Source organism: Lagopus muta, chromosome 3 (assembly GCF_023343835.1).
Source record: "Lagopus muta isolate bLagMut1 chromosome 3, bLagMut1 primary, whole genome shotgun sequence".
Classification (NCBI taxonomy): Eukaryota; Metazoa; Chordata; class Aves; order Galliformes; family Phasianidae; genus Lagopus; species Lagopus muta.
The window spans coordinates 60,654,236-60,682,181 of record NC_064435.1 but is presented as its reverse complement, the minus strand read 5'-3'; the positions used below and the strand labels follow the sequence as shown (position 1 = coordinate 60,682,181).

At 39.1% G+C, this 27,946-nt stretch overlaps 1 protein-coding gene across 2 annotated transcripts in view; it reads right to left on the bottom strand.

Moving 5' to 3' along the window:
- Positions 1-3,035: 3,035 nt before the first annotated feature.
- ANKS6 (ankyrin repeat and sterile alpha motif domain containing 6) overlaps positions 3,036-27,946 on the bottom strand; it is a 44,054-nt gene continuing 19,143 nt past the window's right edge. The window contains exons 7-17 of one of the 2 annotated variants that reach the window (XM_048940846.1): positions 26,182-26,386; positions 25,463-25,512; positions 24,245-24,448; positions 22,441-22,606; positions 21,680-21,861; positions 19,208-19,292; positions 17,781-17,894; positions 16,176-16,243; positions 14,867-14,983; positions 13,873-13,969; positions 3,036-3,913 (exon numbers count right to left, since the gene is read on the bottom strand). In XM_048940846.1, the coding sequence (XP_048796803.1) occupies positions 3,864-3,913; positions 13,873-13,969; positions 14,867-14,983; positions 16,176-16,243; positions 17,781-17,894; positions 19,208-19,292; positions 21,680-21,861; positions 22,441-22,606; positions 24,245-24,448; positions 25,463-25,512; positions 26,182-26,386 (1,338 nt within the window). In that variant the 3' untranslated portion in view covers positions 3,036-3,863. Of the gene's footprint in view, positions 3,914-13,872; positions 13,970-14,866; positions 14,984-16,175; positions 16,244-17,780; positions 17,895-19,207; positions 19,398-21,679; positions 21,862-22,440; positions 22,607-24,244; positions 24,449-25,462; positions 25,513-26,181; positions 26,387-27,946 lie in introns of both variants that reach the window. The other variant, XM_048940845.1, reaches the window with a different exon arrangement.

The window sequence follows — 27,946 nt, the reverse complement described above, 5'->3', positions numbered from 1 at the left end:
TCAAGACCAGGTTGGACTGGGGCCCTGGGCAACCCCGGTCTAGTACCAAATCTGGAGGCTGGAGGCCTTGCCTGCGGCAGGAGGTTGGAACTTGAAGATCATTGGGGTTTCTTCCAACCCAAGCCACTCTACGATTCTGTGATGATTCTGTGATGTTCAGCTTGCTTGAATGCTAATAACACCCCTAAAGGTTAGCTGGAATTCATTCACTCACTTTGTCCAAGGAAATGGGAGGAAGTCCCCGAAGTTGATTGATTGCTGTGTAGGCTAAAAAATAACTCATTAAGCCCTAAGAATGAGAACTACAAGTACAATTGAAATGATAGTAATGCAATTGAAATGATAGGAAGCTCGGACTGCAACTGATTAACAGCCATGAAATGCACTATAAGATGCTGTCTATGAACCATCAAAGGGCTAGCAGAGACGTATGCAAAACCCATGGACATGCAGACCACAAAATATCCTTACAAGTTGATCCAGGAGTTATAGTATGATATACATAAATCCATGGGATCTGGTGCACCCACAAATACTGATGGAGCTGACTGGTCTAACATTTTGTGATCTTTTTTTCCTTTCCGAGAACAAACTGGTAGCAGAGTAACATGAAAAAGAATGTACATGAAGAATTTACATACAGAATTCATATGTGAACCCGCTGAGAGGAATTAGAAGCAAGCCCATGGTAATCAAATCCATAGCACTTACCTAGCTGTTCTGTGCAAAGTGATTTTGTTCTGAAGCTCAGCAAAATGGAAAACTCTGCTTCATCTAATTGTAGGCCACTGATTCTGTGGTGCTACAAATGGCTTAGGCTTAATCAAAACAAGATCTTATAGACACATATGAGGTAAATGCAAGAACACAGAATATTTTTAAGCCATTTATAAGGCAGTGTCTTGAATGGCCATTTTCCTACATTCACCTTTATCTGTTTATTACCTTCAAGAACCATGCCTCAGTTCACTCTAACAGACATGGTATGGCATTCTCAAGACCAGACAGACCTATTTTGAGAGAGCTGTATGTATACTTCAAGGAGGACACTGCATTAACAGTTTATTTCAATAATACAAACTTTTGAAAGACTGGAAATTAAGTATTCCAAATGAGCTTTAAATATAGCTGAAGTTGTTTCAGGTTTAATGGACAAAGCCTGTTCCTACTACATGTACTCTTGTACTGCCAAGAGGGCTTCGCAATAAAATAAAATCTAGAAGTGGCAAGTTTGGGGCTATTAGTGTCAGAGCCAGACAAGCCAAGCAATTCTAAACTAAGATGATCTTGGTAGTAAAGATTTCTGTTTGTAAGAACTTTTATGTTTCCCTTCACTCTGGAAACCAAAGTTGTTCCCTTGAGAAGCTACCTCGCTTCTGAGGCATTTACTGAAGCATTTGCTGAAGCATGAAAAATACTACAGATGACTGCTTGAATCACTTCCAGATAATAAAATATCTCTATTTAAAATTTGATCTTGATTAATGCTCAAAGTGTAGGAAAAAAGAAAATGAAATTCCAAGTACCTTATAAGAGCTGTCTGCAAAAACACAGTCCTACTCTGTTAAATAAGACATCCTATGATTATCGACTACAGATTAGTCAAGTTCATAATCCTAGGCTAATCATAACAAGAACTATTTCTTCTTCTGTTTAATTATTCTACAAATCTTAGAAGATGTTTTTCATTATTAGGTAAGCAATCCAAACTTTGCTAACAGAGATTTTCATTTAAACTACAAAAGAAAACACAGTAAGTGAACAGCAAATGGGAAACAGCCTTTCACATTTGACCAATCAGAACAGGTCAGTGAAATGATGGTTGTAGTCTCTCAGTTGTCTTTTTGTTCAAGCAAATGCCTGCAATGAACAAATTGATCATAACCTTTGTTTTGCACCAATTTTTATAGGTATAAACCAGGGTCAAGACAAAGGACATTTGGTGGTTGGGTTCTATTACAGGCTGCCTACAGGCTGAGATTTCAACCCCTTGGATGTCTGCTGAGAAAGCAACACGGTGAGCTGCAAGCAATCCAAGAGACTCCTAAAGGATAATAATAATTAATACTAAAGAGATTAAGAATGGAGGCAATTTGGGCTGTAGTGACAATGCCCTGTAGAGAGGAAGACCTCTCTATCCCACCAATGCATGACAGCAGAAACAGCCAGAATTAGCACTTGTGAATGTGGACTCCAGCACTAGTATAACATTTTGCAAAGAAAAAAACCTTACTAAGCCACAAATTAATACTGAAGACTGACATAACAGGATTGGTAGCTTTTGTGTCACATGCAACCAATGGGAAGCATTTGATGTTTCAGAATTCATTGGACCCTTATTTGTTATCAAAGGCAGTTCACATTTTCATATAGATACATACAAGCACAGCTGACATACTTTACCAACACACTTTTCTTCTTTTTCTTTTCCCTTCCACTTTTATTCCCTGCTATTTATTCTTTCATAAAGTCTCTGCAAAGATACCATATCCCACTTTTCACTTATCTTCCTCTAAAGAGCTAGTAGTACAGTTTCTCCTTAATAAAAATACTTGTTTCCCTTCTTAGCTATCTCACTTGACAGGTAAACATATATTTTTAAAAAGGTTTAATTTCTGAAGGTTACTCTGTTTTGACATTTTTAATGTAAATAACACTGTAAGTAACAAAAAAGCCAAATCAGCACTCATCATTGACTTTTCCCTGGCATGGCTCAGCTGTTCTGCTGTTTGCTCTTGGCACCTTGGCACAGTACCCCAGGTGGCCAAATCAATGAAGCCATCACAGAATCAGCTGCCCAACCTGGAGCAACCTTAGGGAAAGTAGAACATCATTGCTTTCGCTGCTGCTGTTATCTCTATTTATCACCATGCACACCTCTACCTATTTTTTTTCCAAACTCCACTAAAACCTGTACAGTGAGGAGGAGGAAGGCAGGACCTTTAGATGTGGAGGGAACTGAGATTAATCTTCTGCACTGGATGTTCTTGACTTTACCTGCATTAGTACTGCAACATTATATATACTGATCTCAAACAGTGGTCAAGTAAAATATTTATGAGTTTTCAGAAAAATGAAAATAGAATCTGAGTTTTCAGGTAACTTATATGTTAGTTGATTAATAGAAAATGAATTTACTAAACAGAAAATTACTTCCACTCATAATTTCTGTACAAATCCTTTCAAACATTAACAAAAAGTTCTCAAAACACTTTGAGGATCTGCTAGTGTTAGTGTTCAAGAAAAATGGCCAATATCACTTAAATGGTTTTATTCTCAAAACAACACATTGGCAATATAAAATATTTTAACAGTATTTATATTTAACTATCCATAACATATAATGAATTTTCTTAAATAAAGTGCTATTTTTACAAACAGGTATTTTGTGTTTACATTTACTGTTCTAATCTCTAAATACTGAGTAGATAAAGTGTATTTCAGTTAATGAAGAATGCAGCATTACTTTCCCTTTATATTCCTTCCCATAAAGCCATTACACTTTTTACATGTCTTTTTTCATGCTTTTGTTGCTCTTGATCTTGTCTACAGGGGTTCTTCATCTCTGGGCACTGAAGACTAAGTAGAAAACAAACATCTTCATTCTTCCCGCTTTCCTTTCTTATCTTAAAATCCAAACCATGGAAGCTTTGAACAATTCAACTCTCAGGTTGAAATACAAAAGCAATCTTTTCATTACTTTCTTTGAGGCCTTGTAGGACTGGAATCATTAACATTAATTCATAAAGTTCTATACAAGTGTACCAAGGACTAAAGTTTCAAATTTTCATTTGTATGCTTGGATTTACTCATCTGGATCCCAGACTTCACTGTAAGATCAAAATCTCTTTTTATTCCAGTAGCTACCTCTTAGGAGCAACAGCTTCTTGTGGTTTTATGGAGCAGCCAGGAGCTGTAAAAAAAAAAAAAAAAAAAAAAAAATCTGACGACTTGCAGCCAGTGAGATTCAAAGCTTTACTCTAAAGAAGACCGACAAATTCCACAGTTACCACAAACAAGTTCACGTTTCCCAGTCTCACTGTTACATCTGACTCCAACAGCTTGACCCTATATAATTCATTTTACTCATTTTAAGCCTGCTCCTGTAAGAAGAAATCATTTTATTTTCAGTTTATTTTCAGTTTATTTTCAGTTATTTTTCTTTTTTTTTTTCATACAATATCATTTCATCCATATGAGCTTTCTTCATCTTTTTATTTCTGATTTGGCATGTTTTAGATTCAGCTCTCCCTCCTTTCATGTCATTTATCTCTATGAACCTGCAGATCAGTGTCAGCCACATTCAGCCCTTTGATGAATGAGTGGATCTTGACCAATAAAAATCCCCTACATATCTGTCCTGGCAACTGGGTATACTGGGTATTCAAAAAGTTCTGATTTGCTCCTTTACTAGAATCATCTAAGCAAACACATTGCCTGAACATACTAATTCAAACACTTCCTGTGACAAGTACCATTTCTTCAATCCAGAGTTTTCTAAGAAAATCAGACTTTATACTGCTGCTTGCTATCTCAGTGAAGCAGAAATTTTTGTATTGCAGAGCAGTTCATCTTTCCTCATGCCTCCACTGCTCATCTGCTCTAAATCCTAACAATGAAGCAGAAATCTAATAGAGTGGTTTTATTTGTTCTTTTTGAAACATTCACTGGGTTATTAAAAAGCAACATCATCCTAGTATGCAGTTTCTCTTGTCAGGAACAGAAACCTGTCTGTTGTGATTAGAACACATTGGGAAAATGTTAAGCCTTTTCTCTTCCTTGGAAATTATAAAGTCAAAATTTCTTTGAGGTTTACACTCGGAAAGAATTAATTTCAGCAGAATTTTCTGAATGTCATCAATTAAATTCCATTAATAAAGATACCAAGACAACTCTTCATGCAAGTACTGTTTGCCTGTTCCGAACAGGGATAAGAACCATAGTGTCCTAAATCCTACTGGCTTATATATCCAGAAGCCACTGCATTATTTATATCGAATAATCATTTGCCTTATGTAGTTCAGGAACAGATTTAAATGTGGAGCTTCTGCAGCCTGGACAGTCAGCCTGATCTGGTATCATTGGCAGAGGCAAGATGGAAGGTCTCAATATCATTCTGACAGAAAACGATTATATTTTAGAGCCTATTGTTTTCTGCAAAGAAGAAACATCTCAGTGCCAGCCCCAGGGATAACACAGAACCTGATGCACAAAGTAATCTCTCTCCCAGTGGTGAACTTTACTAAAATTGAAACAGCTCAGCTGCCAAAACCCAATATACACTTGACAACTTTTCTACTTTCTTGTAGTGAATATCACAGAGAGCTCTGAAGCAGAGGCCTCAGCAGGAGGTGCTCAATCAGAAGGTAGCTGAGGTTCCAAAAACTAGCAATGGAGTATGAATGGCCAAAAATCCTTTAAGAAGAAACTGCAGTATCTTCTCTAACTAAGCCTGTTGCATGAAATTAGTTATGCAATCAACCCTTTATTGCTAATGGCACTGCTTTTACCTTTTCTTCCTATTGTTTTTTTTTTTTTCCTTCTACTGCATTTCTTAGGAGTGTAAACACAATTACTGCTGTTCTATTTTCCATTCTTGAAACATTCATATACATGTTTTTCTGTTTCTATTGCTTGATATATTGAACAAGGCTGGAAAAGCACCAGCAGTTCCTACACCAGTGGCAGCAGAAGAGGAATTGAGCCTGGGCAGTGGGGAATGGGGCATTTTCTGGGGAACTGAAGCTGGGTGGGAAGAGTGTAAAAGTTGTAGAGAATCACAAATTTGGTGATGGCAGTTGGTCTACAGGCTTCCAATAATTTTGAGCTTTTTTTTTCCTCAGGAAGTCAACAAAAAGTTAGTTTTGTTCCCCCCCCACCACCCCCTTTTTTTTTTCTTTTCTTTTTTTTTCCTAAGCCTTATGGATATGCTCAGATCGCAGTGCATTATCTTCTTTACATCCCTAAAGGCTTCACAAAAGCAGAGCTACACTTGCAGCCACTCCATTTTAGGTACTAAGCTTTTAATATTACTCGAAATACTGAGGAGGTCACAGTGATAAGTATGAAACAGTGACACTGACACAGTTGAAAGAGTAGGATACTACTATTACCACATGAGCTACATCATGAAAGGGAGAATCATCAAGCAGCTTTTCTTCTCATACAGCTTGATGTATCCAGAAAGAGCTCTAGCAAAATCAGTGGTGGTAGGCCATGCAAATAGCATTAATATTTCATATATTTTTCAAACATTTCTGAGGAAGTAACCAGTTTCAGATGCAATTATGCCATCCAACTATTAGATAGCAATAAGAGCAACAGAATTAAGTTAACAACAAAAACTAAGTGTAATTAATATGGAGAAGCTTGTGAAAGTTCCCATTTCACATAAAGAAGCCTTCTTTATGTGGGATTCCAAGGTCTCTTAACTTAAAGTACTGCTAAAAAAAGGTTATGAAAGAAATACACAAAGCAAGTAAAAAACTGCTAAGCCACAAGTTCTAGAGGAAGTCAATGATTAAGCAGCTCAACTTCTGAGAACAGAGAGCAGATTCTTGTTTATATTGCCAGGTAACAGAACTGATAAAAAATGATGCTCATCTTTTCAAAGATTCCAGCGGAGATCCAGGGAAACACAGACCACAGAGAAGGCAAGTAGTAGGAGGAAGGTAAGCATGAAAAAAAATTGAAATAATGAACCTCTGAAATGTTGGAAAATGTGGAAAATATGGAAAAGAATCAAAAAAAGGGAATTGAATGTCTTGTTTCACTAGCCTACTGGAATTTCATGAAGGAGCCAACAGTATTGTACACACAGAAGAGATTCACTTGATGCCTGAATTTTTAAAAGGTGTTTGGCAAGTTCCAAGGCTGGCTTTTAAGACAAGGAATCCAGAGAGTAAAAACATTTCTTGTGTGGATAAAGAATAGATAAGAAGGCAGAAGACAGAAGGTCAGAGTAAACAGTGACTTTCCACAGTGGAGAGATTCACCAGTGGCATTTCACAGAGGACTACATGGACATTCGACTTATGACTCAGGAAAGGGCATATAAGGAAAATTTGTCATTTGACTCAAGTTATTCACATAAACAAAAACAAAGGCAAACAGTGAAGTGGAAAAAGGACTTTGTGAGACTTTAGTGACCAGACAGTATCAAGGTAGATGAAAACAGATGAAGATAAAAATGAGCTAATATGAAGTTAGGCATACAGGAAAAAAACCAAAAATGTATGAATGGTTGTATAAAATGCTAAGCTCTCAGCTCACCCACAGTAGATGATCTACCATGTAACACACAGTTCCAATGAGTACCGATTCAGTCTTCCACTGTACTTAAAAAAGCAAAGTACTAGAAGCAACTAGTGAAAGTAACAGAACTGAAAAGGTAAGATGCTTGAAAAGTAATTACTGTATCAAGTGTAAGTCAACAGCATGCCTACATCTTGAGAATTTTACGTCAGGCTGGTATCTTCAAGTCTAAAAGGATATAGTGGAAAAAAGAAACGAAGACAGAAAAACTATGGTATAGGGTATAGCCTCCAAGACTTCCATCTGAAAAAAAGAAACACAGCTAAGGAAGAATATCACAGATATCTATAAAATCATCTGTGAGATGGAGGGAGGCAGTGAAGAAGGAGCAAATCATCTGCTGTAGCTTCTGATCTGATAGGATAATTGGAAATGGACAAAGGACATGGTAAGTTCACAACAAATGAACGATGTGAAAGCAAGTAGCTCTTTACACAAATGTCAGATGAAACCAGATGATACAGCTGTACGTGACTATGAATTTTGGATCTCACTCAGAACAGATGCTGTTATGTTCTAAAATATTACACCTTCCTAGAAATCACTTCAAGTTCCACAGACTATGTAAAGGTCCCACTGCTACTTTTTAAAATAAAAAGCAGCTTACCTGGTGTGGAAATTTCTTTTACCTACATATTCACTTCCTCTGCTATTGCTTCCATTGCTGTATTTCAGTCAAATCTACTTCATGGAGCTCTCACACACAATAATCCAAAAGCGAGATCTCTGATGAGCGGGAGCAACTGTTGCCTCATTCTTACAAAACAACATTCTCCCCAGCTCTGTGCCACAATAACTGTTTTCTGCTTACCAGCAAGTTGCTTGAAGACAATTCACATCTATATTTTTTCAGTTATTGAGTAATTCCTGTTCAATGCATCATTTTATCAAATTCCAAATATTGGCTTCTGCTCACCTAGTAGTACCTACAGAAGAGGCTCTTCAAGTCTGGGATGTTATCAAGAGACATCCAGAAGTTCCCACACATGCTGACTACTCTTTGAATGGGAAGAAAGCTGCACAGTGCATTCATTGACACCTGACAGTGGCTTTCAGTCATGTGGACTACACAGAATTCAGGAAGTTGCTCACATTGGCTAACGACCTCAGCAATGACCAGTTTTCACAAAGACAGCAGTGTAACTAGAGTTTTAACTTCCTTTCACATATTTAATGATATTCATCTGAATGAGATTGGAACAACTGGGACTCATTCGTTACATAGGCCTGCTAAAGAACACAATACCTCAAATATTTAGCATAACCACAAAACAAGTGTTGTAATTTCATGAGTGGATGCAAGGTGAAAAATAAGCAACTGAAGGACAATAAGAGGTACTTAAATTTCTTAAGAGCCATTCATTGTCTCTATGTTCTTGCTAAAATATAGGTCCAGAAATACACAGAGGAATAAGTTTTGTCCTATTCCTCGACCTCGATTGACAGATGTGTATCTGTCTTTGGCTCAGACTGCTAGCAGGGCAGAAATTTAAAGCTTTAACATCTAAGTGTGACTGTGCTGAATGTATTTAGCTGATGTAGGTCAGAACACCTTTCACAGAATCACAGAATCACAGAATCACCCAGGTTGGAAGGGACCCCAAGGATCATGTAGTTCCAACCCCCCTGCCTAGCAGGGCCACCAACATACATATTCAGATCAGGTTGCCCAGGACCCCGTCCAACCTGGCCTTAAACACGTCCAAGGACGGGGCATCCACAACCTCCCTGGGCAGCCCGTTCCAGGGCCTAACCACTCTCCTAGTAAAGAACTTCCCCCTAACATCTAACCTAAATCTTCCCTCCTTCAACTTAAAACCATTTCCCCTAGTCCTGCTGTTGTCAGCCCTTTTGAAGAGTTTACTCCCCTCCTGGGTGTAGGTTCCCTTCAGGTATTGATAGGCTGCAATGAGGTCACCCCGCAGCCTTCTCTTCTCCAGGCTGAACAAGCCCAACTCCCTCAGCCTGTCCTCATAGGGGAGGTGCTCCAGCCCCTTGATCATCTTAGTCGCCCTCCTCTGGACCCTTTCCAAAATCTCAATGTCTTTCTTGTACTGAGGGCTCCACACCTGGACACAGTACTCCAGATGGGGCCTCACAAGAGCCGAGTAGAGAGGGACAATCACCTCCCTGTCCCTGCTGGCCACCCCTCTCCTGATGGAGCCCAGGATCCCATTTGCCTTTCGAGCTGCCAGAGCGCACTGCTGGCTCATATTCAGTCTCTCGTCCATCAGGACCCCCAGGTCCTTCTCTGCCGAGCTGCTCTCAAGGACCACTCCTCCCAGCCTGTACAGGTGCCTGGGGTTCTTCCGGCCCAAATGCAAAACCTTGCACTTTGCCGTGTTGAACCTCATCAGGTTCACCCGAGCCCAGCCCACCAGCCTGTCGAGGTCCCTCTGAATGGCATCCCTTCCTTCCACCGTATCAACCGCACCACTCAGCTTGGTGTCGTCAGCAAACTTGCTGAGGGTGCACTCGATTCCCTCATCGATGTCATTAATAAAGATGTTAAAGAGCACCGGTCCCAAGACAGACCCTTGGGGGACACCACTTGTTACCGGCCTCCACCTGGACATAGAGCCATTGACCACCACCCTCTGTCTGCGGCCTTTCAACCAATTGCTTATCCATCGGGTCGTCCACCCATCAAATCCACTTCCCTCCAATTTGGAGATGAGGATGTGGTGGGGGACCATGTCAAAGGCCTTGCTCAGGTCCAGGTAAATGACATCGGTCGCCTTCCCTTCGTCCACCAATGCCGTCACTCCATCATAGAAGGCCACAAGATTAGTTAGGCATGACCTTCCTTTGGTGAAGCCATGCTGGCTGTCTCGGATCACATGCTCATTCTTTATGTGACCGAGCATGTTGTCCAGGAGGATCTGTTCCATGATCTTCCCAGGCACGGAGGTGAAACTCACCGGCCTGTAGTTCCCCGGGTCCTCCCTGCTCCCCTTCTTGTATATGGGAGTGACGTGACCCTTCCTCCAGTCGTCCGGGACCTCACCTGACAGCCACGACTTCTCAAATATGATGGAGAGCGGCTCGGCAACCACCTTGGCCAGCTCCTTCAGGACCCTGGGATGCACGCCATCCGGCCCCATAGACTTGTATTCATTCAGTCTAAGGAGGCACTCTCGGACTTGCTCTGCCCTTACAGTGGGGAGGGATTTACCTCCTTGGTCTCCACATAGAGGTTTGGGGATGCAGGGTTCAGGGACGTGAAAAAGACTAGAATCCTGGCCACCAGTGAAGACCGAGGTGAAGAACTCATTCAGCACCTCGGCTTTCTCTTCATCTGTTGAAGCCAGTTCTCCTTTTAAATTTACCAAAGTAGGTACGCCCGTTTTGGCCTGTCTCTTCTGGGCAATGTACCTGTAGAAGGTTTTCTTATTGTTTTTCACGTCCCTTGCCAAGTTCAGTTCTGCCTGCGCCTTGGCTTCCCTGATCCCACGTCTGCAAGTCCGGACGGCATTCCTGTACTCTTCCCAGGTGACACAGCCTTGTTTCCAGAGCTTGTACACCCCTTTCTTTGCCCTCAGTTCTCTCAGCAGGTCCTTGCTGAGCCATGCCGGTTTCCTACCTCGCCTGCCCACTTTCTTATTCAGCGGAATGGAGACCTCTTGTGCTTCCAGGAGGGCCTCTTTGAAGAGCCGCCAGCTCTCCTCAACATCCATGTCTTTGAGGGCAGCGCGCCAGGGGATCTTGGCCAGCAATCCATTGAGTAGCTTGAAGTCTGCTCTTCTGAAGTTCAGTGTCCTGGTCCTGCTCTTTGCCAGGCCCACATTGCTTGAGATCACAAACTCAACCAGGGCGTGGTCGCTGGAGCCCAGGCAGCCTCCAACCTTGACGCCTTTGATGATCTCCTCGGCGTTGGTGAGCAGCAGGTCCAGCAACGCTTCACCTCTGGTCGGTCTGTCCAATACCTGAACCAGAAAGCTATCATCAATGGATTCCAAGAGCCTTCTGGAGCTCTTGCAGCTCGCCGTGTGGTTTTCCCAGCAGATGTCCGGATGGTTGAAGTCCCCCACCAGGACAAGAGCCCGTGAGCCAGACATCTCACGCATCTGGAGCAAGGAAGCCTCGTCGACAGCCTCCCCTTGATCAGGTGGTCTGTAGTATACCCCTAACACCAGCTGACCTATATTTGTCCCATCTCTAATCCTAACCCACAGGCTCTCAACCTGTTCCTGACTGCTTCTCGTAGGGAGCTCCTCACAGTTTATCCAATCTCTGACATAGAGAGCAACTCCCCCACCCCTCCTACCTCGCCTATCTCTCCTAAAGAGTCTATAGCCGTCGATGGCAGTATCCCAATTGTGGGAGTCATCCCACCATGTTTCTGTGATAGCAACAAGGTCATAACTTCCCGAGTGCATCACAGTTTCCAGTTCCTCCTGCTTGTTACTCAGGCTGCGTGCGTTGGTATAAAGGCACTTCAGCCGGGCTATCCGTCTCGCCACTTTTCCCTTTATAAGGGATCTAGGATCCCCTAGAACAGCAGCATCCCCAGCATCCCCCTGCCCTAGTCCTTCCCTATGCACTCTGCCGTCATTGCCCATGGAGTTTGGTATAAGCCCTCGAATGACCCGTTCAATTCCAGTAGCCCTTATTGTGTCCCCTTCCCCCTTCATTCCTAGTTTAAAGACCTGTCAATGAGTCCCGCTAATTCTTCAGCTAAGATCCTCTTACCCCTCAGGGACAGGCTGCATGCATCAGCAGCCATCATGCCAGGTGCAGTGTAAATTGCCCCATGGTCAAAAAAGCCGAAATTCTTGCGCCTGCACCAGCTCTTAAGCCATCTATTGAAGAGTTGGGTATTTTGGATCCTCCCTGTACCTTTCCCTGACACCACGGGCATAGAAGAAAAGACCACCTGCACCCCAGCTCCTTCAAGTATTCGCCCCATTCCCCTGAAGTCTTTCTTGATAGACCTCAGGCTTTCCTTGTCAACTTCCTCGCCGCCAGCCTGAATTATTAAGAGCGGGTAATAATCTGAAGGCCGAATCAACCTAGGAATTTTCTTTGAAATGTCCCTGACCCGTGCTCCAGGAAGGCAGCACACCTCTCTGTGGGTAGGGTCGGGCCGGCATATAGGGCCTTCTGTTCCTTGCAGAAGGGAGTCGCCTATGACAATCACCCTCCTGTCCTTACGGGTAGAAGCAGTCTTGAGGATTGGGGGCGACCGCTTCGCCTGAGGCAACCTCACGGGTGAACCCATCTCCGCACTCTCACTCGTCCCCCCCTCAACTTCCAGGGCCTCAAACCTGTTACGCAGAGGCACCTGGGGAGCCAGGGATGGTCGGGATGGGGGATGCCCCCTCCGCCGAGCAGGTACCCGTTTCCACTCCTCCTCCCTTCTCAAATTGCTGTTAGGGGGAAGAGAGGACAGGGGGCTCGCTGAAACGCTGTCAGCTGGCTGGTTCCCCTTTACCAGGTGTTTGTAAGGTGGCAGGGGCGGACGTGCTCCGTGAGGAGCCTCGTCTGTGTGCCGAGAACCTGAGGTTGAGAGGGACTGACACCACCAGTCAATCTCCCTCTCACACTCTTTTATAGTCCTCAGCCTCTCCACTTCCTCCTTCAGGCTAATCACAAGGCTGAGCAAGTCATTCAATTGCTCGCATCTTGTACACGTGCTGCCTGCTTCCTGTGGCACTGCAAAGGCCAGGCTGTGGCACTCCTCACAGCCAGTGACCTGCACACTAGCATCTCGTGATGTTATCTCTGTCTGAGTCACCACACACTTCATACCCTTGTTCTCCTCTCTATGCATGCACCAGACCTCAGTCTGGCTCTGGACCGTCTTCTTGGTTACTGTCTTTCTGGCGCGCGTGCTCGGGACCTCTGCATGGCTCCTCACAGATTTTGTGTTTGAAGCCTTCTGCCGGGGTGCACCCATGGCTACCAGCAGGCTCACTAACTCAACAAGAAAGTCCTATAGGGGTGCAAGTGATCAGCCCTGCCCTGCTGCCCAGTACCCTCTTGCTAGCCATTGCAATAGTTAGCAATTAACGTTGGTAGTTGGAATGGATGTATTCTAAACAAGGCACCTGCAGGTAGTCATATAAAAATATTACATATACAAAATAAATGCATGCATACAGAAATACATAAGTAAAGTAGCTGTTAAAGCCATTATGCTAAATTTCAAACCTCAAATATGTTGGATCTACTTGATCACACTGAAGGAAATTGTCTCATATAAACATTATGAAAAAAAGAACCAAATACCCTATATCATGTAGAAACTCACCTCTCACTGCTGCTCTTCAACATATACTTCAGTTTGCTATACTTATATCCATTTTTGTGTTCAACAATAATAAATGCAAAACAAAAATCTTACACTCCTTTCAAATACTACTGAAGTGTGTGCACAGATCTTATAAATATCTCTTCTTTTTTACCTTGAAATCTTCTCTACAGTCTCAGTAAAAGACACAGATGCGCATCAAACACAGAGAATGGTTAACTAGCTTGTTTTCCACATTCTGTCCTCCAACTAGAATTAATTAGAAATAATAATATGCCATTCAGTTAATGTCAGGTGGTACTTACTCTGGGAATGACCAGGAGGCCGTGTGTTACTAACACTACTCTCAAAGGAAGAGTGGAAGTTGTGTATAGTTTCTTGTAAAATCTGTCTCTCTCGTCCCTGGGAAAACAAAACAAAACCACATTAAATATTTCTGTTTCAGGAAAAAAATATTCTAAGTTCACAAAAACATGGAAAATATGCATTTCTATGCCCCCAGAGAGTCACAATGCATTATGAGGAATAATATAAAATCCTTTTCTACCTTATAGATAGAAAATTTTGCAGTATCCTGAAACTGTCAGACATCAATAAAAGCATTTTCAGGATTTTCTTCATGACTATAGCAGCATGGGAAATCATCTTTCTCTCCAAATTTGTAGCTTTGTCTCTGCTGCTTTTGATCTCACCTTGGGGAATTATCTTTATGTTTTGTTTATGTGAGCTTCCAATATCAGAGAGAGAATGAACCCTGAAACTTTAAAAAGCAGCTGAGTAGTTCAGCAGTCCAAATTAAAGAGATTCTCCAGTCCATAATCTCTTTGACATTAACAGAGCTTCTTGTACATCATCACTAGACCACAAGTATACGTGACAAGGCAGAAATAAAATAAGTGAGAAATGAGAGAAGTGATCATTTATCTAATTACAAAAAATAAACGTTAGTGGGAAAAATAAAGGAGACATTTCACGTCATGTTCAACTTAGTGTCACTGAAATCAGTGCTCACTAATCGTAACGTGGCCAACATTTGTGTTAGTGTCAATTTTTAATATATCTGTCTTTGTAAAACTCTGTATAAGAGCAGTACAGTTACTGAACTAGGGAGGAGTTTATGCAATAGAACAGGTAGTACCAGAAAAGAAGGTATTCTTCAATAAGTATGTTAAATGTCTTCTTTGGAAAACATTTCTTTCACTTTTCCAGCTAACATCTGCAATTGAATTTCCAAATATATATTCAATTAACAATACAAACGTGGAATTAACTTATTAAGTACCATATTTCAAAACCTACCTTTCCTGCATTCAGTTCAGAAATAGCTGCCAGAATTTGCTGCCTTGAACCGTCAGTTTTAATACCCAGTTCTTTCAGATCACCATCAGTAAGAGTAAGGAAGGCTTCCATATCCACCTGCATGTGAAAAAGGAAGAAGTGTTTACCTAGGTAAGATTCACTACTGAAGGATAGATTTTTTTTTAAAATTATATAAAATTACTGGAAATATATTCTATATTGTGTATGCAAAAAACTTCAATAAATTGACAACTTCAAATGGTACCTACTTTTCCACCCTGCTGTTGAATATTAAATCTGCTGTTAATACTTCAGTTGTTTGTTATGACATAGTTTAAATGTTCATGGATTTTATTGGTCTTTAGAAAAACACAGTCTTTTCCTTACTGCAACCGTTTGTTGGTCAGACTAAGGTTTTTCTCTCCTTTAAAAGCACAGCTGGATTTTCAGAATACTGTGTGTTTTTTTTCACTGCCTCCTAAGGAAAATTTAGGGTTTGTTCATAAATCAGTTATACTCTATCAGAACATCCACAAAGCTGTGATAAAAGCAAACATCCATAACTTCATATTGAGAGAAACTTCACACACCAGCATTTCTACAAAATGCTTTATTCCCTATCACTCTAGAGAGCAATAATAAGTCCAGAGTACATGGTGCTGAATTTTGAACTCCACAGCAATAGCAATTTATTACATGTCCATTCACTGCCCTCTGCCTTCCAACAAATAAACATGCAATGATTGTTTGCATTTGTTGATGCCTTAAACACTGAAATGAACTATTTTCATTTTCACTAATCATTTTTTTTAATTCCATCCTTCAGGTAAGTCACTGTTGCAGGTCTTATCTACAACAACACTCAAGTTCTCCAGTTTAAAATCACCTTCTGCTTATTCATAGTGGATAAAGTAGGGAAAGCAACCATCTCAGTGACTCACAGCCTGCTGTTCTCTGGCTGCAAGGTTCCAGCTGTGATTTCAGAAGTGGTACAGCAAGTCCTATAAACTGTTCATCCCCATTGGATATGGACATATATAGAGAAAGTAGGAAGTAAAAATGGAAGGAAAAAATATCTGAGGCATCTATAACCAAAATGTAGATTCAGTGAAAAAAGCATTGATATGTTCCTGGAGAATTCTAGGAATATGACTTTGGTCCATGTTTCAAGGTCCTTTCTGCAACTAGAAATGGTTGTAAAACTTGAATTTTTAAGTTGAGATTTTGGATCATAATTTTAATGCAATGTGTGTCATGTCATACTTTTTCTAAAACAGCAAAAAAATAAACATTTTAAAAAAATATTTACCTCTTGTTCCTCAAAAATAGGTTGATATTTCTCAAGGGACAATTTTTTAAGGATGCCAGTCAGCTCATCTGTAATGTCAGAAAAAAAAAAAGAAAAAAAAAAAAAGGGGTCAGAAAAGATTAATTGTATTGATCTTTGCAATGTTAACTGCTGAGGATATATTATCAAATGATATATTCCACACCATGACATACTGCAACATAAAACCAATAATATTTACTCTGCACCAAAAGTAAAAGTACTGTCTTATTGTAATTCTATCTAGTCATACCTTGGTAGGATAAAATCCTTTTGCTGTATCCTCCTTTCTTCCTCATAAAAACAATCTTAAACAAACTTTTGAGGACAGCTTTAATGCCTAAAATGCAGGTGCTTGGCCCTGAAAGGCTGATTCAGATCAGGCTATCTATACATCAAAACTTTTCAAGAAGGCAGTGAACTGAACGAGGAATTTCCATAGCATGATTCAAGAAAGTAAAATGTAGAGCAAGCACCTACCCACTCACTTATTGAAAACATTGATACAACAAGGGTACATGCAAATCTCTTCTGCTCAAGCAGCTGACATCCAGTCTTGAACATAGATAGCTGAAGTCCAACTAAGGTGAAACTTGAGCAGAATTTAAGTTTCATAAGGTTCCCTTCCCAGGCTAACAGGTCTGGATATTGGGCCTCCTCTCAAAGTCTGATCAACTTAAAAGCTGGAGGACCTGATAGCAACTCTTAAAACACTTTTGAAATATGATTACCTAGTTAAAAAACAAGTGCAGTTTTAGATTAACTCACCATTACCTCTCTTGATTACACAGTACTTCTCTGAACTCAGGATTCTGTTTATTTTTACTGTTATGGTGTCACAAACAATGCACGTATTACCAAAATTATCATCTGAACTAAAAAACTAATGTAAAATGAAGAACATATCATAGAAACATATAATAGGATCATAGAATGGCCTGGGTTAAAAAGGATCACAATCATCACCCAGTTTCAACCCCCCTGCTATGTGCAGGGTCGCCAGCCACCAGACCAGGCTGCCCAGAGCCACATCCAGCCTGGCCTTGAATGCCTCCAGGGATGGGGAATCCACATCCTCCTTGGGCAACCTGTTCCAGTGTGTCACCACCCTCTATGTGAAAAAAACATGACTGAAAACATTATACCATGAAACTATATTTAATATAATATACACTATGTAAACTTGCTTTCATTGCAAAGACATAACCATTCTATTTTCAAATATACTTTGGTTTTATTTCCTTCTTTGTCTTTAAAAACAAGGACTTATTTTGACAACTTGTTTGATATGCTTAACTTGTAAAGGCATACCAATCTTACACAATATTTTCAAGTTTTCCTTTCCTCTTTCTCTCTTCCTGTATTATACAGCAATTTCGAACAAAACCAGAAAAATGTCTCAATTTTGTAATTCCCACATTGAAAGTTGTTTCACCTTTGCTTTTTCTCTAAGTTTGGTTTTACTTACACTTATATCTAGTCTCCTTATCTGCATGCCTGAACAAAGAAGCATAGGTTCTCTGAGCTCTGCTACATTTAGCACCTCTTTGGCACTGTTCTATAGGAGTAGAAGTAGGATAAGGTTACCTTTCTCCAAGTTGTCACCACCTCCTTTTGCTCTCATGTGGCTTCTTCTTTCATTATTCTCTACATCACTGGTTCTCAGAATAGGAAAAAGCTGATGGTCCACCAAGTGATTACCTAAGAAAAAACCATGCACACTTCTGAATCACGCTGCCTACTGGTCATTCAAGCCATAACCAAAGAAAATGAACTGATAAATTCATTTCAGTTTACTTGAAATAAGAAATAATTAACACTACATAACTACTCTTCTGATTACTGCTGGGCCTCTAAGCTGTTACTGATGAAAAACTAACAATAAGAGAAGACCTTGAAAGAAAGGACCACTAAAGTATAAAAGCTTACAAGCACAGAACTACTTCAGCTTCTGACAATCTATACCTCCGCAAGAAACTTGCTGTATCATAGCTCTAGTGGTGCTGTCATAAAGCGCTGCTTCTCAAGGTGAGATTATAACAGCTGATAGCTTGGGGAATTCCCTTTCTTTTCCAAGAATCAGTTATTTTCCTCTCTATATATTTCTAACCTGACAACTTTTTTGTTATCAAGTCGTTATTGTAAAATGGCACTAACTGAAGCGTGAAAGGATTTTCTCCAGTCATCAGTACAATATGTTACAGCTAGGACACAATAAGAGGATAGAAAGTGGGTCAAATAACACCTCCCTTTAGGGTAGACAGGGAAGTACAGTGCCAGCAGAAAGTTAGCGTAAATGAAAATAAAAATCAATCCTGACACTTTCCAAACAAATAAACAAAAAACAACCACAGCGAATATAGGACATCTGCCTCTTGCAGAAACTAAATAAAAGTATCCACATCTCTTATTTAATAGATTTTGAGTCATGTTATTTTTTTTAATTTTTGGAATGTTTACAGAAAAAAAAAAAAGAAAGTAATTGATATTCTACTTCCAAATATCCTGTAGCAAGAGGACTTTTATATGTAGAAGTTGTAATTTAGACCTAAAAATTCAAGTTAAAAATAGATGATCTCACTGGAAAAGTATGAATTGTTATGAATCAAAAATTGTCTTTCCATAATGATGTGTTTCACTGAATTTATTAAAAACATTTTCATTTCAAATTTGGGGAGAAGTTTTCTACCCTTAGTAAGTGATGGAAAAGCATATTTAAGCCAGAAAATGGAGGAAGAAAGGATATGCCATAAAAGTGGCCTACATGCTCTATGATAGCTTCAGAATGGTAATTATCTCCCTCAAACTGGAAGCAATCATAGTTTTTGGACCATAAACACCCACTATTACTTCTGGAATGCAAATCTCAAAGCAGAAAAGACTAAAATATTTTTTTCTACGTAAGAAAATGTTCTCACTTTCATGCAGACAGACAATAGATCAGTACAATTATAGTTTTAAACACTATGTACTCTTGATAAATGAATCACTCGTAATTGCAGTGATCTACTCACCATCTTCTGTAATAGTACCACTGCTGGAACCATTGCTCTTGGCCTGTCTGTGAGAAGAGGAGAGAGAGGACTCCACGTTGTGAACCTTAGGAGACGGAGAGGGTGATGGGGAAGGTGTGAGAGTTGGTGATGTGCTTTTAGACGTAGATGAAGTTCCAGATGGAGGTCGTTTGTTCATCTCTGCTTTTTGCTACAGTTAATAACATAATTATTTAGGGAAGAAAAATTTTAAAAAGCATTTACCTATACATGACCTATATATATATATATATACCTATATTATTCAGCTTTTAGTTTCCTTTCTTTAAATCTTGTACAGTCCCTCCCTCTCATGGACAGCATTTGCAAATTGGTCAGTGTAACTTCATGGCACTTTTTAGATCAGTTCCAAATTTAGACAACATAATCTTAATGGGAGGACACAAGAGTTTCCAAAATGGTTACAGACAGTACTTTTCAGCACTTATGCTGCTTATTACAACAAAGTGGGCTGCTTAAGGTCTTGCAGCCAGTATGGATCCCTATGTAATTGTGTATTCTCAGCAGACACTGCTGTCCAGAAAATCATCCCAGAGGTGATATGTGAACATCTATAGTGAGATGCACACCAATAATATGTTTTATTATTGATGGGTAAACCTAACTCAATCTAGACATCTGAGCAAAAAGCACTAAAGAGTTGTTGCCTTTCTAACATACTAGCATAATTTCTATTTGAAAATCTTTTCAATAGAATTACGAACTGCATTCCCATGAGATTATTTACAGTGCATTATTACTCACTACTTCTTTATCCCCTAACATCTTCCACTGTGAGTGTGAATAATAATTAAACTTCTTACTGGCAGCAGTGTTGTAATGACAGGCCTTAAGATTAGCAGGTCAAAGCTCACAGGCACAGATATTATACCTTAATAGGCCAACTAATGGAACTAGGAAAAAAAGTATGATTTTTTGGATGTATAAGCAGTTCTGAAATTATTTCCAAGACGAAAATAAGCTGAGAGCAACTGCTGACAATTTAATTAGAAATATATTGTTCAGACCACCTCTGAAAGAAAAAACCTTTTGATACCTGTTCAGCAAGGGAGACTTTAAGGAGGGAAGAGGATAATAAAGTGATTTTGTCTACTAGAAAGAAAGAGACAGATCATTCATAACCTGCAGAGTAATTATGTGGGGTAGAAAGGAAGGAAAGATTATAAGTCCATAGCTTTTGGAGTCCAGCAGAGTTATAGATTTTTAGTCTTAATCTTAATTTTAAAACATGACTGGTAGTCCATTTAGAATCAGGGCTGACAGATCGCACAGTGACTGTTCATGGAAACTATTTTGGCATTGGTAGTTGCACAATTTTCTTTTTCTGACTGTTGCCCTCTGAAATTTCGCTTTTTAAATCACTGAAGAAGTTTGTGACTTTGTTTAACATCAAAATTTCACTTATTAAACATGCCTATTCCTTACTGTTCCCATAGAAGACATCACAGAATGAGAGAGCAAATGTAATTTTTGTTTCTTCAGGCAAAGCTCTAAGAAGAATCCTATGAACATGCAAAGAAAACAAAACAAAAAAAAGAGTTGTCTAGAGATTACATAAGAAAACACTGAGTTTTTCTCTTGGTCATGTGTATTAACAGTTGCAGAATAAAGGACTTCAGAACTAAAACTCCAAATTTCGTGCTTTCTTTCTCTTGCTGTCTGAAATTTAAACTTTTCCTGTGTGAACAAACACATATTTCACAACAGTATATAACATCTTCTGCAAGGATGCTGCTCTCTAGCATGCTCCTGTGCAGAGTCTGAAGATTTTACATCTTCATCCATGAAAATTTTGCTTTATGCAGCCATTAGCTTCAAAGTCCATACACAGAAATGGGCAGGTCATGAGGGTAAAGCTATTTCAGGAAATCCACAGAAAAGTCAGCACAGATAAGATATCCAGCGCTCGTGAGCAAAGCCTGATTTTGATAATGATATCTTGATGTTCATGCTGTTTAAAAAAAACATCTTGTGGACCAGTACCTGTATAATATTGGGATGAGCAGATCCTGGTACCCATTATTTAATGCTTTTCATTCAGGTTTGGAAGGAAGCTTTCCTCAGCTTTAGAGGAAAGCTTAGGAATAACTAACACGTGAAACACAAGCCTCAATTATGAGTCAAGGATGGAAGTCATAAGAATTATGAATTCAAAATAACAGAAAATACATGCCTCAAAATCAAGTATTACATTTACTGCTTGTAAAATAAAGTGAAAATAACAATAAAGCAAAATTGCATTTCATTATTAGGTTTGATCCTTTGTGTATTTGTAATTACAAGAAAGGTTTGTAAAACTGTAAAGTTTCCACTACTTTAGCAGTAAATTAATTAATTTTAGGCTTTGCAATGTCACACAGCTGTACTTATCAATCGCTCACGACTGACATGTGACCTATTAAAATAAGTTAATTTAGAAGCAGAAAAACTTACATTCATTTGTATCTTTACTACGTGTCCATTACCAGCTGTTTGAGCACACTGCATATCAGACAGGGTGGATGAAGGAGTTGCCTGGACTGGACTATTGTGTTGACTGGGCTTCTGTTCAGGTAAGCCTGCTGCTTTTCTTCTTTGGGCTGCAATCTGTGATAAAACATTGTCTGCACTGCCACCTAAGGAAAACAAACAAACAAAAGAAAAAACAACACATAGAGTCAAGGAGATCATCAGTTTTAAAGGTCTGTTAATACTCAATTCACCTGTCTTCACCATTCACTATCACTTTAGAACTGACTGTGTATGAGGGAACTTTAAGGTTCAGATCTGTTCCGCAACTTTCAGCAAAGGAGCAAAATACCAGCTATGAGAGGAGGGGAGCCAACCTTGTTTACGTGCACACACACATATGCACTGACTTTCATCCTCTTTGGATACATTTCCTGCATTGCTTCACCATATTTTCTTTACAGTTGGCAGATACAGTTCAAGCCACATATGCAAGCTCCATGAAATACATGCTGGAACATCCAGCTGGAACAAGTGTACATCTGAATCACCATGAGTGGATTCAATAAAATAAAAAAGTTTTTCTGATAGAAGAGTTAACCTATGAGACTTCTGCAACAGATGTGAGGCTTTTGCTTCCTTATGTAGGTGTCCAAAGTTCACTTCTGTTCCAACACTTCATAGAAATGTAGATTGTGCATCAGGTTCAAGTGACTTTCATATTAAAAACAATAGCAGCATGGTACCTGATCTGTTATGCAGTTCTCCTCCATGCCTATTAATTCCTGCAATGTTATTGGATCCACCAGAAGAATGAGGAGAATGGTTGAAATTGGTAGAATTTGAAGGAGATGCAGGTCTTCTTGCAAATGCTGGTAATTTGACTGGTCTCGTACCTTTACTAACAGATGTCTGAAAAAGAAAAAAAAAAAAATTATCTTCCTCAAGCAAAACAAAAATCAAACTTCAACAGCTATTTTACACATTTTAAGTTCAGGATCTTTCAATGAAGAAACAGAAGGATATACAAAATATTCTTTCTTTGCATATACATGTATATTTATACAAACATATTTAAATCTCTATTTATATAAATGTATATAGTATATTGAATATGTCTTCAATGAAAAAAAAATGACATCATAATAAAGGTATTAGGCCTCCTTAACCTTTGGCCAACATGAAATGAGTAGATGCAATGCACCTGTGAAAAAATATAGAAAAAATTGTGATTAGTGGCAAAAAAAAAAAAAAAAAAAACTTCTTTCATGCAGAATCCTTTTTTGTCTCTCCCATCTTACAGAACAGCTACCACCTCCTTCTCAGCCTTAATATCCTTCTTTCTTCCCAATGAAGCTGCAACAAGCAACATGAACTTTCTCTCCTCCAGCTGCATACTCATATTCTCCTCAACGTAAACATCTACCTGCATCATTTTACTATTTCAATTGATGCAGTAAAGATATACCTACATGCTAGCCAAATGCTCAACCACGTCTGCAACTTCCTTGAATTCTCCTTACACTCTATTGGCCACTGCTGACCATTTGATATATGACTCCTAAAGCTCAACTTTTTTGTGCTTCTTAACTTGTTACTCAAATAACTTCTTCCAGCTCTGACTTACAATATTTCTCTCCTCTGTTCCTATTCTCTGAGTAACACATTTCTCATTTCTTTCCCTACAGAAATGTAGCTAGTGGCTAGTCCTCCTTTACATGCTTTGCTCATCTCTTTATACATGTGAGCCACAATCATTTTTAGGATGATAAATTAAACTTTACCATCCTGAGATCAATTCCTTCTAATCATAGAATGGTTTGGGTTGGAAGGCACCTTTAAGATCACTTAGTTTTCCAATCCCCCTGCTATAGGCAGGGATACGTCCCTCTAGACCAGGTTGCATCCAGCCTGCCCTAGTGCACCACATTCCACCTAAACCTCCTTATTGGTGGTATTAAGCTAACTTTCACCTAAAACAGGTAGACAGAAAAAAAAAGTTGCTCTTCTCTGTGAGCAACTAGGAGAACAAAGGTTGTCAAGATTGTTAAGGTCACATGATCGTTAATTGGTAAAATATTATCACTTACTAAACTTCCCAGCATATTTTTGCATACGACACATCTCAGCAGTTTTTCTTCACTTCCTCCCAGTTCCTAAAAAACTGAGAAACCTTCTTCTCCCACAGCTTGTCTTCAGAACTAGAGCAGCTTTAGATATTCTAGAATGGCTATGCCTACTTTGGCAACTAATGCATAAGGGTGGAAGCAATAGTCACTTTAGCAGTTTGCAGCAAATTCCTTATGTCTAGTCATTTGTTCCAATGAACATCAAATAAGACATTTTATTTCACAGGAAACTTCCACACCATTTACATTCCTCCCACAGAGGTATGCATTATTCCTAAAAAGCAGACCTTAAAAGGAGAAGACATTGCTAAGACAATAGGTTCAAAATCATTTCTAAACATAGAACTGATGTGATTCACCAGCCAGCATGCCCCAGACATAATAACACACAGTATTATTTTTACATATTTCATTTGCTTACCACATCTGAGTTCCCACTACTGTTAAAATCGTGCTTGATTGCTCTCTGTGGCCAGGCAGTTCTCATCTGTTCAGCTTTGCCATCTTTGCTGATTCGTGTTCGATCAGAATTCCAAAGCTCAAAACTGGAGGGTGGTAAGAAAGGGGGTATCACTGCTTTCAATTTATCGCTAGGCAGCCTGGTAAATGGAGCACTGCTTCTCAACTGAGAGAAGGGAAAAAAAGAAAGGAAAACAGAAGTGAGATTCTTCTTAGAATGTTACTGGGTGCTCACGATGCTGTTTCCAAGTTAAATAAAAAGATGGAGACAAATGCATTTTTAAACAAAATTAAATGGAAATGAGACATAAAAGTACCATCTGTGAAGATGCATAGCACATAATAACAGACAGAATCCAAGGTGCATATTGGCATGAGGAAGTTCATTCACTCAGTACAAAGAAGTGGCACAAACTGTCCCTTTCTTCATCAGTTTTAACAGGAATGTTAACAAGCAACTTCCAAAGAAACAACAAACAGGATGCTTGGTAAAGCTGTCCTCTCTGATCTCCTAGATAAGACACCTGGAAATACTGAAAACCTGTTTGTTCCTACCCTACATGCATTCACCAGAAAAAAAAAAAGAAAAGAGCAGCACAAGTGATACTGGCTCCCTGGAGTTCTGTCAGTGAATCCTATCAAAATTTACTCAATCTTCTTAAAACAGAAAATAAAAGATCACCAACCAAATTTAATGACATCTCCATGGAGTAACCTGTAGGAGAACTTGAAGATAAAGCACAACAAAAGAAGAAACAGAATAATATAAATATACATCCTAAACTATTTTACGGTTTACTTTATTTCTTACTTTCAGATTGCTCTGTTTCATGTCTTCCTCACAGTGTACCACTTGTCACTGAGTAATCGGCCATTCAGTCAATCTATTTTACTAATTCGTTGCTGATCACTCAAAAGGATAACTCATGAAAGAAGCCAGCATTCATCAAGAGCTGTCATACTGTACTATTTGTACTACTTCCTAGTCTATAGAACAACATATGTATCACAGCTTGTCAGTTCCATTCCACTGACTACCAACCAGTGATAGTTCTATTCGTAATGTATATGAGTTGTATATCATGTAAAACAAAAACAAAACAAAGCAAAAGTAAAACAAACAACACAAGGAAGCACTAACTGCATTATCTTCTGAACATGCCAAGAATGTTTAACATACCATGGTTGTCAATAATTCATCATCCTTCCCTCCTTTTGCAGTGTTTACACCTGAAAAAATACATAAATGAAGTTTTATTTTCTGCATGCTCCTGCTTTTTATTCTTAAGGATAGCTTTTGTTTGCACAGAACTATAGAACCATTATGGTTCAAAAAGATTTCTAAGATCAGCTAGTACAACCATTCTAAAACATTCAGCAGCTGTAGCCTCAGTAAGCACAGAGAATTACATTTTCCACTGATGCCTCATATACCTAAATTAAAGTGAAGTCAGTAGTCTTTCTTCACATTATAAACAGTTGGACTTTTGCACAAAGAACCATACAATTTCAATAAGTGTTCTTTATAATTTGGGCTTTTCTGAACTTTTTTTCTCAGATTGCTTTTAAACATACTGATTTTCACAATATAAATTATTTTATTGAGGATAGGAACAACTCCTGAGTGAGCTGTCCATTCCTTGACAAATTTAAGAGTTCCTGCTACAAAGCAGTACCAGTGTTACTGTAGCATTTCCCTGCTGAAAGAAGGTTGCCCTCAACATTTAGCACCATCAACAGTCAGGGGTACAAATGTATCTCTTTCTATACCATACAGATACAATTTGTGACCTTTCAGCTACACTAAACTGAACAAGAACTAATAAACCAGAAATAATATAATCTCAACTATCCCATAAGAGTTCACTTCCTATCAGACAACTCCAGCTTTATCACTACCTGTGTTATTTGTGACCCAGGCCATAGGAGCATCAGTAGTTCCAGAGGAGTTTGTGTCACTCTGTGGAACTGCTTTCATGGTGGAATTTAATGAAGATTCAGGTTCATCAGGAAAAGGCCCAAACTGATTGGAAGAAAATCCATGGCGCAATGTCTGAGTCAGCTTCAGCTTGCGGAATCGATTGGACATCCTGCTCCACCAAGACTGGATTGAGAAGGAAAAAAAGAACAATTTAGTTCCAACTAAAATAAAAGCACGAGGAAAAGAAATGTACAACTAGGTAATCCTTACTGCAGTGACAAAGGAGTTCCAGAGTGAAACTACAAATGCAATCTTAAATTGATTTGCAAATATCAACAGAATCCTTCTTCATCAGGCATAGGTAAAATTAATCTTTGTCCTTATTCTTCATTTGGAAAATAGCTTACAATACTTTTGCACACTAACTCAAAAAATGAAGTAGACAGCAATTTTGTTTTAATTTGAGCCAGAAATCTTTACAGCTACATGGCAAATACTTAACCTGACAATCAACTTTCAACTTTACCATCCATTCCTCTGTTCTGTGGCATCAATGAATGGGAATGCATATTTTCTTCTTCTTAGAGGCATACATAGAAATTATTGGAGCTGCATGGAAGCCTCTCCTTCAGATTTTGAAAATTAGTGGCAAACCAACAGAGTTCTGACATATTACTGTCAAAATCAAGATTCACAATACATATAGTGCTGCTGTACAGGTAACTTTAACACTGTCAGACTGAAAAGAGACTATAGGCTGCCAAAGAACAAGGCAAGGAAATAAAACAATACAGAAAACAATACTGCCTAAGCACTACTGCACCTGGAGCCCCTACCTATGTAGGTATATCATATATAAGGATAATGTCCGAACTTTTCTCAAAACAGACTTTATCTAAATAGGTCACAGATTTCTGTATTTTTGTAGATGGATGATGCAAGATGCTTCCAGTATGGAGGATGGTTCCCCTGTTACATTTCTCTAGGCTACACAGAGCTTACAGTTTATATTAAGAAGACCCATACAGTTTGTATTAAACTTCATGTGGCTTGGGGGCAAATAAGTCAAGATTCTAAAGATGGTCTGATTAGATCTTAATTCTTTGCTTTCTGAACACTTAAAAAAAATTAGTCATTTAAAAATTATAGTACTTCATCAAGACTGCTTTATATGATGTCCAGTCCAGACACGTACTTTTGTAGATTACTCTTTATACTTAGCCATTACTCTCACCATACATATCCCTCTCTCTCCCTGACATTTAATAATTTTAACTGCTTATTGATATAACTCTTCCCAGCTGTCATAATGTAGAAATAAGCAATATAAGCTGTAAACTTATTTCCCATAAATCAATCACTCTAGCAAATGATCATTAAGATGATTTTAAAATCCACACAGGGTATTAGTAATGGACAAAGTACTCAGACCTTTGTATCTCTTTGGAGCCATAACTAATAAAGATTTACATTACTTTCAGCAACAAAGACCTGAAGGAAAAAGGCAATGGAGACAAATGGTTCTGAGAAAGAAACAAAAACCACAGAGTTCAGCATTTATTCACCTGCCAAAAGGAAATCAAAGAGTGAAAAAATCTCTCTAGTTCTAATGTGGAGAACAATGAGCTTACAAAAGGGACTGCTTGTACAATGTGGTTTGCTTGTAAAGGGATCAAAATAACTTCACTGAGCAAAAAGATCACATGTCAGTTCCTCTCATATTTGCTACTCTTTACAGTGCTT